This window comes from Coregonus lavaretus (assembly GCF_964263955.1).
Source record: "Coregonus lavaretus genome assembly, chromosome: 15".
Taxonomy (NCBI): Eukaryota; Metazoa; Chordata; class Actinopteri; order Salmoniformes; family Salmonidae; genus Coregonus; species Coregonus lavaretus.
The window spans coordinates 40577531-40593319 of record NC_140002.1 but is presented as its reverse complement, the minus strand read 5'-3'; the positions used below and the strand labels follow the sequence as shown (position 1 = coordinate 40593319).

Here is a 15789-nt window from a genome sequence, read left to right as displayed (position 1 = left end):
TTTTTCTGGATTTTGTTGTTGTTATTCTGTCTCTCACTGTTCAAATAAACCTACCATTAAAATTATAGACTGATCATTTCTTTGTCAGTGGGCAAACGTACAAAAATCAGCAGGGGATCAAATACTTTTTTCCCTCACTGTATGTATGTATATATATATATACAGTGGGGAGAACAAGTATTTGATACACTGCCGATTTTGCAGGTTTTCCTACTTACAAAGCGTGTAGAGGTCTGTAATTTTTATTATAGGTACACTTCAACTGTGAGAGACGGAATCTAAAACAAAAATCCAGAAAATCACATTGTATGATTTTTAAGTAATTAATTTGCATTTTATTGCATGACATAAGTATTTGATACTTCAGAAAAGCAGAACTTAATATTTGGTACAGAAACCTTTGTTTGCAATTACAGAGATCAAACGTTTCCTGTACGTCTTGACCAGGTTTGCACACACTGCAGCAGGGATTTTGGCCCACTCCTCCATACAGACCTTCTCCAGATCCTTCAGGTTTCGGGGCTGTCGCTGGGCAATACTGACTTTCAGCTCTCTCCAAAGATGTTCTATTGGGTTCAGGTCTGAAGACTGGCTAGGCCACTCCAGGACCTTGAGATGCTTCTTACGGAGCCACTCCTTAGTTGCCCTGGTTGTGTGTTTCGGGTCGTTGTCATGCTGGAAGACCCAGCCACGACCCATCTTCAATGCCCTACCTGAGGGAAGGAGGTTGTTGGCCAAGATTTCACGATACATGGCCCCATCCATCCTCCCCTCAATACAGTGCAGTCGTCCTGTCCCCTTTGCAGAAAAGCATCCCCAAAGAACGATGTTTCCACCTCCAGGCTTCACGGTTGGGATGGTGTTCTTGGGGTTGTACTCATCCTTCTTCTTCCTCCAAACACGGCGAGTGGAGTTTAGACCAGAAAGCTCTATTTTTGTCTCATCAGACCACATGACCTTCTCCCATTCCTCCTCTGGATCATCCAGATGGTCATTGGCAAACTTCAGACGGGCCTGGACATGCGCTGGCTTGAGCAGGGGGACCTTGCGTGCGCTGCAGGATTTTAATCCATGACGGCTTAGTGTGTTACTAATGGTTTTCTTTGAGACTGTGGTCCCAGCTCTCTTCAGGTCATTGACCAGGTCCTGCCGTGTAGTTCTGGGCTGATCCCTCACCTTCCTCATGATCATTGATGCCCCACGAGGTGAGATCTTGCATGGAGCCCCAGACCGAGGGTGATTGACCGTCATCTTGAACTTCTTCTATTTTCGAATAATTGCGCCAGCAGTTGTTGCCTTCTCACCAAGCTGCTTGCCTATTGTCCTGTAGCCCATCCCAGCCTTGTGCAGGTCTACAATTTTATCCCTGATGTCCTTACACAGCTCTCTGGTCTTGGCCATTGTGGAGAGGTTGGAGTCTGTTTGATTGAGTGTGTGGACAGGTGTCTTTTATACAGGTAACGAGTTCAAACAGGTGCAGTTAATACAGGTAATGAGTGGAGAACAGTAGGGCTTCTTAAAGAAAAACTAACAGGTCTGTGAGAGCCGGAATTCTTACTGGTTGGTAGGTGATCAAATACTTATGTCATGCAATAAAATGCAAATTAATTACTTAAAAATCATACAATGTGATTTTCTTGATTTTTGTTTTTGATTCCGTCTCTCACAGTTGAAGTGTACATATGAAAAAAATTACAGACCTCTACATGCTTTGTAAGTAGGAAAACCTGCAAAATCGGCAGTGTATCAAATACTTGTTCTCCCCACTGTATATATATATACATATATATACACACACACAGTATATCTAGCTGTATTTAACAGGACAAGTAACTAGTTCATTACAGTATTGAAATATTAACAACTTGGCAGACAGACAGACTCACTGCTCTCCTGGTCAGGTGGCTCAATGTTGTAACCATAGCCGATGAGAGTGCGGACAGCTGCACAGACAGTGTCTCTGTTGGTCTTCTTGGTCTTTTCGTCCAGCAGGTTGTATGGCACCAGGCGCGGGTTGCGTTTGTTCATAATGTCCTGAACAAGACTTGAAATCAACTCAAACAATTGTGGGAGTCATATAATTATTCTGTAAGTCATGGACTTACATCTTGATAGAGTGATACTGTATTAGCTCCAAAAAAACATTATTATTCTATTTGTCTTGAACAGTTACATAAATGTTGGCTCTGAAAACATCACAACTACAACGACTCATGAGTCAGGTATGAATAATGCTTCACCTAGAGTTCAACTTTTATAAAGTACTATATCTGCATCACTTTAGGGGAGCTTGTTGTGTGCCCACCTCTACGCCTACGAGTGCATTAAAACCCACCCCACAAAAACACAATTGATATTCAATAGTCATTGTCTGAAATGACTTGAGCTACAGTATTATCACAGGTTTGGCCTTACTTGCTGTGTGCGAGTCTCCTGAAAGAACCAAGAACAGACAGAGAGGAAAAGCTACCTGTACAATGCTGTAGGTCCATCCCTGGTGAACCCGGTCACGAGCCCACACATTGTGTCCATTTTCTGACAGTCTCTCCACTAGGTTGGTCTGGTTGGGTGTCAGCTTGACGTGGTTGAGGTCCAGAGGGGCAGGCTTGTATCCACTACTCATCATATATCTAATGGAACAAACGGGATGTTATGATTACACTAGTAACTGAGAAGTCATTATGACTATTCTACTAATCTCACTAAGTGAACAGGCCTTTACTTAAATGACAATCCAACGTTTCACAATGCTTATCTCAGATAATGTAAAACAATACATTTTCAACCATGTAAGTGAATATCAGAGAATAATGACGTCATGTCTAAATAAGTCTGAGATCACAATCTTGAGCTATCACTCACGTTTTGGGCATCTTGATGTTCTTCAGGTTCTCCTCTGCTTTCTCATCTCCCATGCCCACATGACAGCCCAGCGCCAGTAGAGTCCTTTGAGAAACAGAAGGAGAGGTAGTGAATACCTAGCACACACAGACACACTAGGCTGAGAGGGCATGTCCAAGACCTTGAGAGGGCGTGTCCAAGACCTTGACTCACTTGAGTGTTTCTCCTGACATGGCAAGGTTGTAATTCTTCTCTGGCTCTGGCAGGCTCTGGAAATCTACCAGGCAAGGGTGCAGTTTCTTGTTGTCATCTCGGAACTTGAGTAGAGGAAACAATCAAGATGTTTGCCAGATTGGATTAAATAGATATCACTCAGTCATGTAAGCAGTGTATGGGAAGCATTTACATTACATTTTAGTCATTTAGCAGACGCTCTTATCCAGAGCGACTTACAGTTAGTGAGTGCATACATTTTTTTTGGTATTATATTTTTTTTTCATACTGGCCCCCCCGTGGGAATCAAACCCACAACCCTGGCGTTGCAAACGCCATGCTCTACCAACTGAGCTACATCCCTGCCGGCCATTCCCTCCCCTACCCTGGACGACGCTGGGCCAATTGTGTGCCGCCCCATGGGTCTCCCGGTCGCGGCCGGCTACGACAGAGCACTCACCGACCCGTAGGTCCATCCTTGTTCAATGCGAGTGGCGGCCCATAGCTCATGGCTGTTTTCTGCCAGCTTCTCCCGAATGCGCTCCAAGTGAGGCGGAAGTACAATCTGAAAGGACAACACAGTGAATGGAGGCAAGAGAGAAGAGAATGAGACACGCACAGATCATTCAAGGGTTTTACCTGTACTGTGTCCACAGGGCAGGGGGTAAAGGCTGTGTGCGAGAGGGACTGTGTGGGCCCCAACAGGTTACGGACACCATTGAAATCATGCTTATACTCCTTGATGGGCTCAATACGCAAACGGTCCTTGGGCAGCACAGCCTCATAGCACGGGGCATAGCCTGGCGGTGGGAGGAATTTAAAGTCCCCATGACGCCCTCCCAGGAGAAAACGAACCCTTGACGTTTGCGAGAAGAAGAACATGAACAGTGATCACTCATTAGACATCCTCTGTGACAGATTTTCTTAAGACTCATTCTAAAAACAGCAGCTCTATAAGCCCAATCAGTGGTTCTCACTTGACGCCTGCAGAAAAGCTGACAACAGGGAAGAAGAGGCCGTCCAGGTTGAAGTTCTCAAACATGCCTTGGACAGGGTGCCCGTTGATACGGAACGAGATACTGGGCACGCTCAGATCCAGGCAGCAGCTGACCACATCGTCTGCCGCTAGGATGTGCATGTTGGGGGAGGCAACATGACGGAGGACTCGTCCTGTTGAGACACACAGATCAATAAGATCTCAACCACTAATAGAATGATGCATTCTAAAGCTAGGCCCTGCTCACTGTACCTGACCACAGGTGGAGTCCATCAAAGGCATATGAGTAAAGGTCGTCGCCAACCCCGTTGCCGCCCCAGCCCTCACCACCCCCAGGGTAGGGGCTGTAGCCCTCGGTCAGAGCCCAGCCCACACGCAGGTGGAAGGCCTGGGCCGTCAGGAAGGGCTCCACATAGTCCACCATCACCTCAAAATACCACTTCTTATACTGTGTGGATCCCTCACAGGTTCCAAGGAAGATGTTGGGTCTCACACTGAGATAAAACATAGTTAATGGTTTGAAGGAAAAAACTAATTGCAGTGGTTGGATTTTCACAAACGATATATAGTATGACCAGATGTCTATATACCTGGTGACATAATTGATGATGTTGGACTGCAGGAGGAGGTCGCGACCCGGAAGCAGATTCTCTGTGATGAGATTCTGATTGGATCTTACAGCCACACCATTACACACACACAAAGAGCAGAGCACATCCAACACCTAGGCAAGGGAAAGGTATTCTAAAATCAGCTTTCAAATCATAAGGAGATGGACCGTCAACAAGATAACATACGAACACTTCTCTGGATAAGCACAGGCCTAAATAATAAAAATAAACATACAAATAATAAACTTCAATGACCTGCACACATATTCACTGACCTTGTGATTGCGTCCATGCTTATCCAGTAGAGAAATTATAGATTTAATGTGGTTCTCCTGGATGATGTTCAGGACCTCTGGACTCTCAATCAGAACGCAGTACAGCACCTCCAGGATGCCTGTGGTGAGAGTAATACGCAATGAAACACAGAGGACACTCCCATAACACATTCAAGTCCATGTGATTCAGTGCTGGAAGGTGACTGAGTGTGTAGTGGGCCTTAACCTGAGGAGGCCTCTAGACGGTCCAGTTTGCTGACCAGCCAATCCAGGTTATCACAGAACAAAGCACAGTTGGCCCGGTTACCTCTGATGAGAGAGGCTTCACAGAAAGAGAATGAGAGATCAGAGCTAGGTCATGTTCAGATTGAAGGGCATGTTGCCACAGTAACCACAGCAATGCAGAAACATGATGTACCTTGGATCCTGAAATAATGGGCTAAATAGAAGATCACATACCCAGCAGCTCATACAGGAGATTAACGATTTCCTTCCAAGACTCGGCAGCCTCCTCCCCTGCAAACTCGGAGAAGTGGGCCGCCGTGTTGTAGACATTGAGACGGTCAATACAGTCCAGCACCAGAGTGATCATGCCCTGTGTGGAATGACACAGAAAACGTCGGAACACTAAAGGGAGGAGGAGTGCGGGAAAAATATTTTGAAAGTACAGTATATCTTCTTTATCTGTTGCGTGTGAGCATTGACCTCCTCTTGGAAGAGGTTCTGTCGGTTCTTGAGGGAGCGTAGTTTGGTCTGTTTCTCCTCGTGCTCCAGCTCCTCCTCAGGGGGCCGGAAGTAGAAGATGAGGTCCTGCAGGGAGAGGGCCACGGAGTCCATGGGCAGAGACAGGGGGCCTGAAGAAGACTTGTTCTTCCCACTCAGAGAGTCCAGCGCTCTGGAGGCACAGAGAACAGGGGAAAACATTTCACTGCACTGACCATGAGGTCAAACATTAAACCAAGGCGATCTGCCCCTCCTGAAGGATAACAGTAAATCAAAGGGGTCATAGAAAACGCATTGGGAGTGGAGAGGGGCCATACTTAATGAACTGTGTGAAGAGGCCTGCTGTGTTGTAGATCATACGAGCAGCCTGGAACTCCTCCGTCTGGGAGCGGGCCACGGTCAGGGCATCGTCCATGTGGCCCTCCTTATGAAGGATGGCCTGAGAGAGACACAAGTGCATTGACAACATGGATAAACACCAGCTGCACTCCAGGGGAAAGCTGACTGAGTATTTCAAAAGCCAAAACTAAATGCAATCACAGTAAATCACTACATTATGGGGTCTTTATTATCTCTCAGCGTTTCCTGTGTTGTTGTTCTTCCTGTCCATTAGCTCAGGGGTTTTTAGGCACCTTGCCACACGATTTCTCCATACCTTCCTCTTAAGAGGTCCCAGGCGGGCGGACTTGGCATCGACAGAGGCGTACGTAAGCCAGAGGCCAGTGGAGACGTGCTGTACAAAACACATGGACTCCCCATACTTGATCTCTGGTGTGCCCATGCCCTCCACATCTCGTTTCTGAGCCACCTCGATCTTTTCCTGCAGGTTGGAACATTGAACAACAAGGAGAAAGAATGACACCATCAACAGTTGTAGATATGGAGGGAAGATATGAATGCTGCTTATGTTCAATTCTATGAAAAGGACTGTGTGCGTTTTCACACTGCTCTTTATATTAACAGAGTGCCGTTTGTGACGACCCTGACCTTGGAGATTCTGAAGCAGAAGGCGGACATCTTGGCGTTGGCTTTTTCAGGGTCCACCACCAGCAGTCCTTTCTCTTCATCCAGGCAGAGGTAGCGACCTGTGGTTATGTGACGCACTCGGAACGACTGGCCCCATTTCATGTGACCTCCACTCCATCTACACAGAGCCATAAGTACAACCCCAATGAGAGAACTCATGTAAGACAATTGTAATGGTTTTTGTTACATAAAGCTGATGGACAGAAGAGCATCCACTCACCCAATACGGAGGGGTTCTAGTCTCCATAGTGACCGGGCATGGCTACAGACAGCACCCCCCTCATAATGAGCAATTCTGAAAACAGAGATGGGCTGTTAGTGACAGGTGGTGTTTATGCGGTGTCAGATTAAATGTCTGATTAACCTTCCTAAATTCTCCCATGTCACCCCGCTCCTCCGCACACTTCACTGGCTTCCAGTCGAAGCTCACATCCACTACAAGACCTTAGTACTTGCCTACGGAACAGCAAGAGGAACTGCCCTTCCCTACATTCAGGCTATGCTCAAACCCTACAACCCAACCTGAGTACTCCACTCTGCCACCTCTCGTCTCTTGGCCCTTCCACCCCTACAGGAGGGCAGCTCCCGCTCAGCCCAGTCAAAGCTAATCTCTGTCCTGGCACCCCAATCGTGTAACCAGCTACCCACTGAAGCTAGGACAGCAGAGTCCCTGCCCATCTTCTGAAAACATCTGAAACCCTACCTCTTCCAAGAGTATCTAAATAATCCCCCCCCACCCCCCCATACATAAAAAAAAGCATTTTGTACACTAACACTTTCCCCCCTACTAGCACTGCCTTTGCTGATAGCTACTTTATTGAGGACATGTTTACTTTCTATGACTGACATTTGTGGTTGTCCCACCTAGCTATCTTACATCTTAAGATGTAAATGTAGAATAGTTCAACAGTTTTCATCACCTGCGCTGGTCGTCTCCTTGTTCGGCAGCAGGGATAGCCAAGCACTCATCCATGTGACCATGGAACAGTCTAAGAACATAGCCTCCAGTCAGAAAGCCTGGGGGGGTAATGTTACATTGGCAATGAGAGAAAGACATGGCAGTCAAGTGTAGTGTTTCTAGATAATTAGCTAAATGACTATGAAATAGAAAAACAAACATATACAAGACACCTTCAGCAAGTTCACAGCCAGACATCACAGGGCTCATGGTCCACAGGGTCTGCATGAAGGAGGCATCCACCATGAGGTCACCACTGGCGTAGGAGAGATGCTGGAGAGAGAGTGGGGTGGGGGGGGGGGGAGCGAGAGAGAGAGAGAGCGAGAGAACATGTCAGCTCCATCCATAACCTGGGGTTGAAAGTCCATATGGCAGTGTGTCACCAACGCAGCTCACCAGGTATCTCTCAGAGGACACGCTGACCAGGATGAGGTCATCTCCCACCCTGACCTTCTCTCCCTCTGACCTCTGCTTGGACGCAGGGTGAATGGTCCACCAGCACGCCTCCCCTGTGGAGGAACACACGCATCACTCAACTAAGGAGCAATATGAACACTGTGCAGAAAAGATGTGGACATGCCACTGCTCTTCTCTATGGTAAAAGCCATACCTGTGGAATCTTCCTGTAAACCCACATCAAAGGCCAGTTTGTCTGTGAGTGACCTTGAGGTAGTCAAACAGCTGAGGTACTGCCGCACACAGAGAGTAAAAATTACACACTGAATCATGAAGCGCTCATTGAAAAGCAAACCTGTGTAATATTTGTTTTATTTTATTTTAACTGCAGCACAGTTACATGGGTTAGTGTGGGAGATCGTGTGGGTGTGGGAGATAGTGTGGGAGATAGTGTGGATGTGGGAGATAGTGTGGATGTGAGAGACTACTGGATGAGGTATAAGTAGAAAGCAGTGGATGATAGTGGGTTGGTAAAATGAGAAACATATGAGACTACACAGTGAGACAGAGAGGAGGCTGCTTACCATGCTGGAGTGAGTGTGTTTCAGTAGGATAGCATGGCCATACAGCAGGGTACGGTGGCCCCCTCCTTGAGATGACTGGGCAGAACAGAGGAGAGAGAGAGAGGTTCAAAAACCAACCAAAGAGAGTAGTGTATGATTCAACATTCAGCCTGCTAAGGTCAGGTACACAGGACTGTTAAAGACTAAGGAGGGAGACAGGAGTTGATCATCCTCCTCTTACCAAACTGGGAACAACATGGCAGGCGAAAGATAACCTGTGTACTGAACGTATCTGGCTGAGAAGAGTCAGAGAGCCCACCACAGAGAACCAACACAACAACAAACATGTCCACATAGTGGCAATACAAACCAGGGGTGAGTGGAAAGGGGAAAACACCAAGTTATAAAAAATAAATAAAACATCAAGTCAAATGAGTAACAATACCACAGCAAGTCAAATGTCACATGTTTTCCTGTCTGTAACTGGAAGGGAGGGAAAGTGACATTCAGACAACCAAACAATATTGTTACTTCAACATTTGTTATAATTAGTGGTTATCATTTCCACCGTCAACGTTGTTATCATCGTGATTATTCCATGGGTAAGTGCAGAGTCAGAACACAGCGCAAGACTGACTTCTGGGTCAGATTTAGTGGACAATGTGTGAACCTGTGTGTGTGAGAGTCTGTGCGTACGTGCGTGCAGCTTGATATTCAAGATTACACTTTGCCCTATATTCCAGACTTTCTGAAGATTAAGATTAATTGGCTTGATGGTTTGGTCAAACCACAGAAACTCAGGGGACGACGTAATAGCATTGATTAAGAAACTGTAAAGGGATGTTATGGTACACATTCAATGAATGGGACTTATGTGACTAAGAGGAGTGAAGATGGGAGTATGGTGAAGGTTGTATAGGAGACTTTCAGAGGGACAGGGTCACAGGGCAGGAAGAGCCCTGTTTCAAATGTCACCATCCAATACTAGGCCTGTGGTACATGATTCTGATGCTGGACGTAGTGTAGAGATTATATTGCAACCAGAAGCCCTCAATGGCGGAGAGCTTCTTAGCTGCTCCTGTGCTGCTGACAGGAATCTTTCCTTGGGTGTCATTTGAAACGCCGCTCGGTATTTCAGCTATGACAACACTGAGCAAAGTGTGGAGTGAGGTAGTATGAGTGAGGGTAGAAGAAAGTGGTGCATCACTGTTGGAGACATTGGGTGAGAGGTGAGAGGACTCTCAGGGCAGACAAAGGGGGGAGAGGAGGGGAAAACTTTGGGGAAATGTGACAGGAAGGGAAACATGAGCAGACATACCCATTTGTCCAAATCGACTGCCTATGGTTGGCAGGTGGGAGGTGAGGGGTGTGGGGTCAGAAAAGAGACAAAACGAAGTTAAGTTGCTAAATGAACAAGATACCTTGACATAATATTAATATTTCAAATACATCAGTGATGTGTCATTAGCACATAACTCTATTCACTACAACACTACTTTTACAACTATGTGTAAATGACATAAGAGAGGATGTTCTCACTACCATATAAGAAAGCCATAACTCTATTTTGTGAAATTTTTTACCAATAGTATTGGTTCCCATATTATGGGAAAAACATGACATCTGTTGTATTCAGAAAGAACTAAGCTCACTGGACACTACACAAAGACCTACTCTATTTTCCAGCCAAAGAAAAACTATTTCCACATACTGTACAAAACATTAAGAACACCTTCCTAATATTGAGTTGCACCCCCTTTTGCCCTCAGAACAGTCTCAATTCGTCTGGGCATGGACTCTACAAGATGTCAAAAGTGTTCCACAGGGATGCTGGCCCATGTTGACTCCAATGCTTCCCACAGTTGTGTCAAGTTGGCAGGATGTCCTTTTTGGTGGTGAACCATTCTTGATACAAATCTTTTGTCTTTCCCATTCACCCTCTGAACGGCAAACATACACAATCCATGTCTCAATTGTGTCAAGGCTTACGAATCATTCTTTAACCTGTCTCCTCCCCTTCATCTACACTGATTGAAGTGGATTTAACACGTGACATCAATAAGGGCTCATAGCTTTCACCTGGTCAGTCTATGTCATGGAAACATCATGTTTTGTACACTCAGTATATACTGTATAATTGTTTAACATCAGATGTAAAAGAAGCTCCTTTAATCCCAACACACAGCAGAACCATCAGCCCCTCTTCTAGTCTCCTACCTCATTGAGCTCCATTGTGTTGGACAGCATCTCCTGTAAGGCTCGTACCGACAGGGACTGCTCCAGAATGAAGCAGCAGATCGCCAAATCAGGTGGCACATTCTACAACACAACACAGACATCCATCAGCAAAACCCAGCGAATGGCAGCAACTAGAATATAGATGTAATCAGAGAGTATGGAACGTGGCTCTTTCTACCTGAGCATTTGAGGTGGTCTCCAGGAAGCAGAGGCGGTTCCCGAAGCCCTCACATGACAGACACAGTTTGATCTGTTCTTTCAGAATGGAGGCAGTGCATTGTAGCACAACCTGGTCATCCTACATAGAGAAAAAGTGGTCAGAGGTCAAAACCAGATGACATTAATCCAACCTTATAAAATAATCAGTAGTCAGCTGAGCTAGCCTATATCATAATTATTATTTAATAGTTTTACATTAAGATGTTTCATCACTTGTGTAATATTTGTTAAGTAGTATTTCATAAGCATATTTAACTTGCCATTCATAACCTTGATAGGCCCATATGACACTAATACTGGCCAGGGGTAGAGTTACAGCCAAAACACTTAAGTGTGGATGTGTAATGGTTGTAGTGGAAGACAAAATAGTAAAAGCGTGAATCTGATTCCTGTGCACCAAACAGGCATATTTTACATTACATAAGAGCAAGGCTGCAACCCTGACCACCATATGGTAACAATTGCAAGAGTGTAAATGTATATGGTATGTATAAGCTGGAAGTAGAGGCCTAAGCGTTGTTGTTCACTAGTTTACTCCAATTAGGGAAAGGGTGGTGGGGTTGGAAAGTAATAAAGGGAAATATTTTTTTTTTAAGGATATGTATATATATGTATGTATGTATATAAATTATATGTATTTGCGAGAACAAAAAATATCTGGGGGATTGGAAGTGATGCAGACAATTACATTGATGGAAGTTACAATCTACCTGCAATATTAAAGCTGATCTAACCCCCAATTATTATTATTTTTTAATATGAAAAGAATATATATATAAAATAATAAAAGATAACAATAGCAAGAACGGATACAGCCGAGTGATAAAGCATTCGTAACAGGGAGTCTAAACATAGTAGGTCAAAACGCAAACAAACAGCTGTCAGCAGACCCTCTCTGGTCTTGAATCTCACATTCCTAATCTTCACTCCCACATCTTCTTTGTCATTCCTCTGTGCCTGGGCCTGCCCCTATCCTAACACTAACCTCCTTGGTACTCGGACTGTGGGTAAGCACCCGCTCCTCCCGGTCCTCTATTTCAGAACCCTGCACCCGCTCCTCCCGGTCCTCTATTTCAGAACCCTGCACCTGCTGCTCACACATTCCCCTCAGTCGAGCAGTGGATATTTGAGAGCCAGCCAGCCTGGCATAATAATTTGTAATGCACTCACACAGAGAGCAGTGAGACAGACAGACCGGTGTCAAACTATTATTCTTAGGCTGACAGCTCAAGACACACTAAACCTGGCCAATGTTAACCAGAGACCAGCCAAAAGTGGCCAAAGAAACACACTCCTTAGTCATGACAGAAGAACAGTGGACACTGATAAGCCATTGTAACAAACCTTTTATAAAGCCTACAGTACTGTACAATTCAGTGAACTTTAGTTAATTTGTACTAGTACTACTACTGTCAACTATACCAAAACTATCAGAACACGATGCCATCACTCTAACCTGGCAAAGATAATACAAACAAAAGCACTTCATCATACTCAATGTGTAGGGTGAGTACAGTTCTCATAGGGACAGAAATAAACAGGGGCTCCAATGGCCCTGGCTATAAACCTGCTAATCCCAAGACACTGTATATATAGAACTCAGCAGAGTTCAAGATGAACAGCATCAACGCAAGTGACCTTTCTCACACCTCCACATTCAGCTGACCAACTCAAGATGGTTCACTTCTTTGGCGAGAGCATCATCTTCAACACACTGCTATAAACATAGCCATGGTATACTCACAGATATACACAAATGCATACATGAATACAGTAGATTTCTTTACATTACTTTATGTTCATAGTACTGTACTTTTACAATAAATGACATGTCAGCGGCTCTCCAATTAAACTCCTATAAGAATCTAACCGACTCAAGTAATGATCATGAGAGAATCACTAAACAGACTTAAAGGCCCAGTGCAGTCAAACATGTGATTTGCCTGTGTTTAAAGATACACTGAGTTGTACAAAACATTAGGAACACCTGCTCTTTCCATGACATAGGCTGACCAGGTGAATGCTATGATCCCTTATTGATGTCACGTGTTAAATCCACTTCAATCAGTGTAGCTGAAGGGGAGGAGACAGGTTAAAGAAGGATTTGTAAGCCTAGAGACAATTGAGACATGGATTGTGTATGTGTGCCATTCAGAGGGTGAATGGGCAAGACAAAAGATTTAAGTGCCTTTGAACAGGGTATGGTAGTAGGTGCCAGGCACACCGGTTTGTGTCAAGAACTGCAACACTGCTGGGTTTTTCACTCTCAACAGTTTCCTGTGTGTATCAAGAATGGTCCACCACCCAAAGGACATCCAGCCAATTTGACACAACTGTGGGAAGCATTGGCGTCACCATTGGCCAGCATCCCTGTGGAACGCTTGAGACACCTCGTAGAGTCCATGCCCTGGCAAATTGAGGCTGTTCTGAGGGCAAAAGGGGGAGCAACTCAATATTAGGAAGGTGTTCCTAATGCTTTGTACACTCAGTATACACAGAGTATACAAAACATAAGGAACACCTTCCTAATATTGAGTTGCCCCCCCCCCTCCCCTTTGCAGTTCTTGACACTAACCGGTGCACCTGGCACCTACTACCATACCCCATTCAAAGGCACATACATTTTTTATCTAGTCCATTCACCCTCAATGGCACATACAACCCATGTCTCAATTGTCTCAAGGCTTAAAAATCCTTCTTTAACATGTCTCCTCCCTTCATCTATACTGATTGAAGTGGATTTAACAAGTGACATCAATAAGGGATCATAGGTCAGTCTGTCATGGAAAGATTTGTATACTCTGTGTATATTTCCACTCTATGAGGTTGGAATACCTCCATACCTTCAGGCTCTGATCAGGCTCTGATCAGTCCCTACACCCAAACGAGGGCATTGCGTTCATCCACTTCTGGCCTGCTGGCTCCCCTACCTCTGCGGAAGCACAGTTCCCGCTCAGCCCAGTCAAAACTGTTCGCTGCTCTGGCACCCCAATGGTGGAACAAGCTCCCTCACGACGCCAGGACAGCGGAGTCACTCACCACCTTCCGGAGACATTTGAAACCCCACCTCTTTAAGGAATACCTGGGATAGGATAAAGTAATCCTTCTACCCCCCCCCCCCCTTACCCCACCCCACCAAAAAAAATATATATAGCCCTAGAAAAATCATTGCTAGAGAAATTGCTCTTTATTAAGAAGCTATTTTTGTTTGTTTTCAATTAAAATGGGCAAAAATAATAACAGTAAGGCACTTCATTGTTACCCAAAATAGATTTGATATTGATATGAAAACAGCTGCACTGGACCTTTAACAAAGCAGAGAGGCAATGGAGCAGGCATGATAAAAAGAAAGTGTTTGTGTTCTGTGGTGATTAATAGCTCCACGAATACACCCAACATCCCATCTCTGCATGGCATCACTCAGGCTTGACACAGCAATACATGTTATATAAAAGCCATTGAAATATGATTTAGCCTCACTCACGTCAGTATTTGAGTCCCTACTGAGGAAAACAGAGAGCCCGTTTCAGAAAGGCATGCTGCATGCCATGTTCTATGTCAATGTCTTGTTGTGATTGTACAGTCAATGTAGCATACAGGTAGTCTTTGAGAGAGATATGGTCACTTTGAAAATTATGTTGCGTACAGTATCTAACACAGTATGCCAATGCCAGTTCCATTAAATATCAGTGCTTAGAGTTGGTACATTTATTTAGTTTCACTCTAATTACTGTACAGCTGAAGACTGAATTCCATCTAAGAACAGGTCATAAAACACCATTAGGGAAATGTGTCTAACACAATACCTCTTCCACATTCAGAAGATGAACAGTGTGGAAATCAGCATCTTTAGCATGCTGGTCTCGATGGTGTCAAAATGTGCGGTAGTCAGTCACTAAATTGCTGTGAAGATTTGCCTTTTCTTGACTGGGCCAAATGATCGGATGCACCAACGCAACCTACCACTCCTTTCCATCATACTGCCATCTCATGACCTGACGTGTCAGTAAACCCATATTACTGCACCTAAAAGTAAAAACCAATATGATAATCAAGTCGTTCTTCAAAATCTGATTTCACATTCCATTACAAGAATCAACCCAATTCGTATGCATCTTTTGTTCATCATTCTTAGTTTCTTGTATCACTACACTCGTTTTCATGCATTTCTATTAGCCAGCGTCAGCTGTTACTTGGCATCCAGCAAGCTGCCCAACTACCAAACAGTAACATATCAAGCTCCTCTGCTATATAAATAGATAACAATGCAAACACACCCAGCACCTGTCCATGTCAATCTGGTCTTTCCAAAGTCAAAGGGAAGCCATTAACAAAATGTATGAAAGTTAATACATTGGACAACAAGTTACACTTATTGTAGCTATACCGCAGCATGGTTTCTCTCATAGCCTTTATCAGTTACAATCAAAACGAATAGAACTAAAAGAATCGAGCATCACTCACCGTACGTAAGAACTGAATCTCCTCCTCTCCATCTCCTCCTTCTGCCATCCTCTCAGTTTATTACTGATCACTCCTTGAGAGAGATGGTAAAATGTCTCTCTATTCTCCCTGGTTGTTCCGCACCCAGCCTTGCTGTCTCTCTCCCACCTCTTTCCTCTCACTCCCAGCGTCTGTATGCGTGTGGGCGAACTGAAGGACAATGTGGGTCCAGTGGCTCTGGCTGTGTTATGAGACAGACAGAGTGACAGTTAACTCCTGCTCAGTG

General features: G+C 44.8%; 1 protein-coding gene across 1 annotated transcript in view; it reads right to left on the bottom strand.

Moving 5' to 3' along the window:
• LOC311142882 (ryanodine receptor 1-like) overlaps positions 1-15572 on the bottom strand; it is a gene marked incomplete at both ends in the record, with an annotated part of 65751 nt that extends 50179 nt beyond the window's left edge. Inside the window, 26 exon segments of the mRNA XM_084178588.1 lie at positions 1887-2034; positions 2471-2630; positions 2863-2946; positions 3055-3158; positions 3515-3619; positions 3694-3910; positions 4032-4224; positions 4304-4545; positions 4642-4775; positions 4938-5056; positions 5164-5259; positions 5397-5532; positions 5643-5832; positions 5978-6099; positions 6316-6480; positions 6648-6804; positions 6907-6981; positions 7607-7703; positions 7818-7917; positions 8041-8153; positions 8255-8333; positions 8625-8699; positions 9922-9942; positions 10821-10922; positions 11020-11139; positions 15525-15572. Of these exon segments, the coding sequence (XP_084034714.1) occupies positions 1887-2034; positions 2471-2630; positions 2863-2946; positions 3055-3158; positions 3515-3619; positions 3694-3910; positions 4032-4224; positions 4304-4545; positions 4642-4775; positions 4938-5056; positions 5164-5259; positions 5397-5532; positions 5643-5832; positions 5978-6099; positions 6316-6480; positions 6648-6804; positions 6907-6981; positions 7607-7703; positions 7818-7917; positions 8041-8153; positions 8255-8333; positions 8625-8699; positions 9922-9942; positions 10821-10922; positions 11020-11139; positions 15525-15572 (3202 nt within the window).
• Positions 15573-15789: the final 217 nt, after the last annotated feature.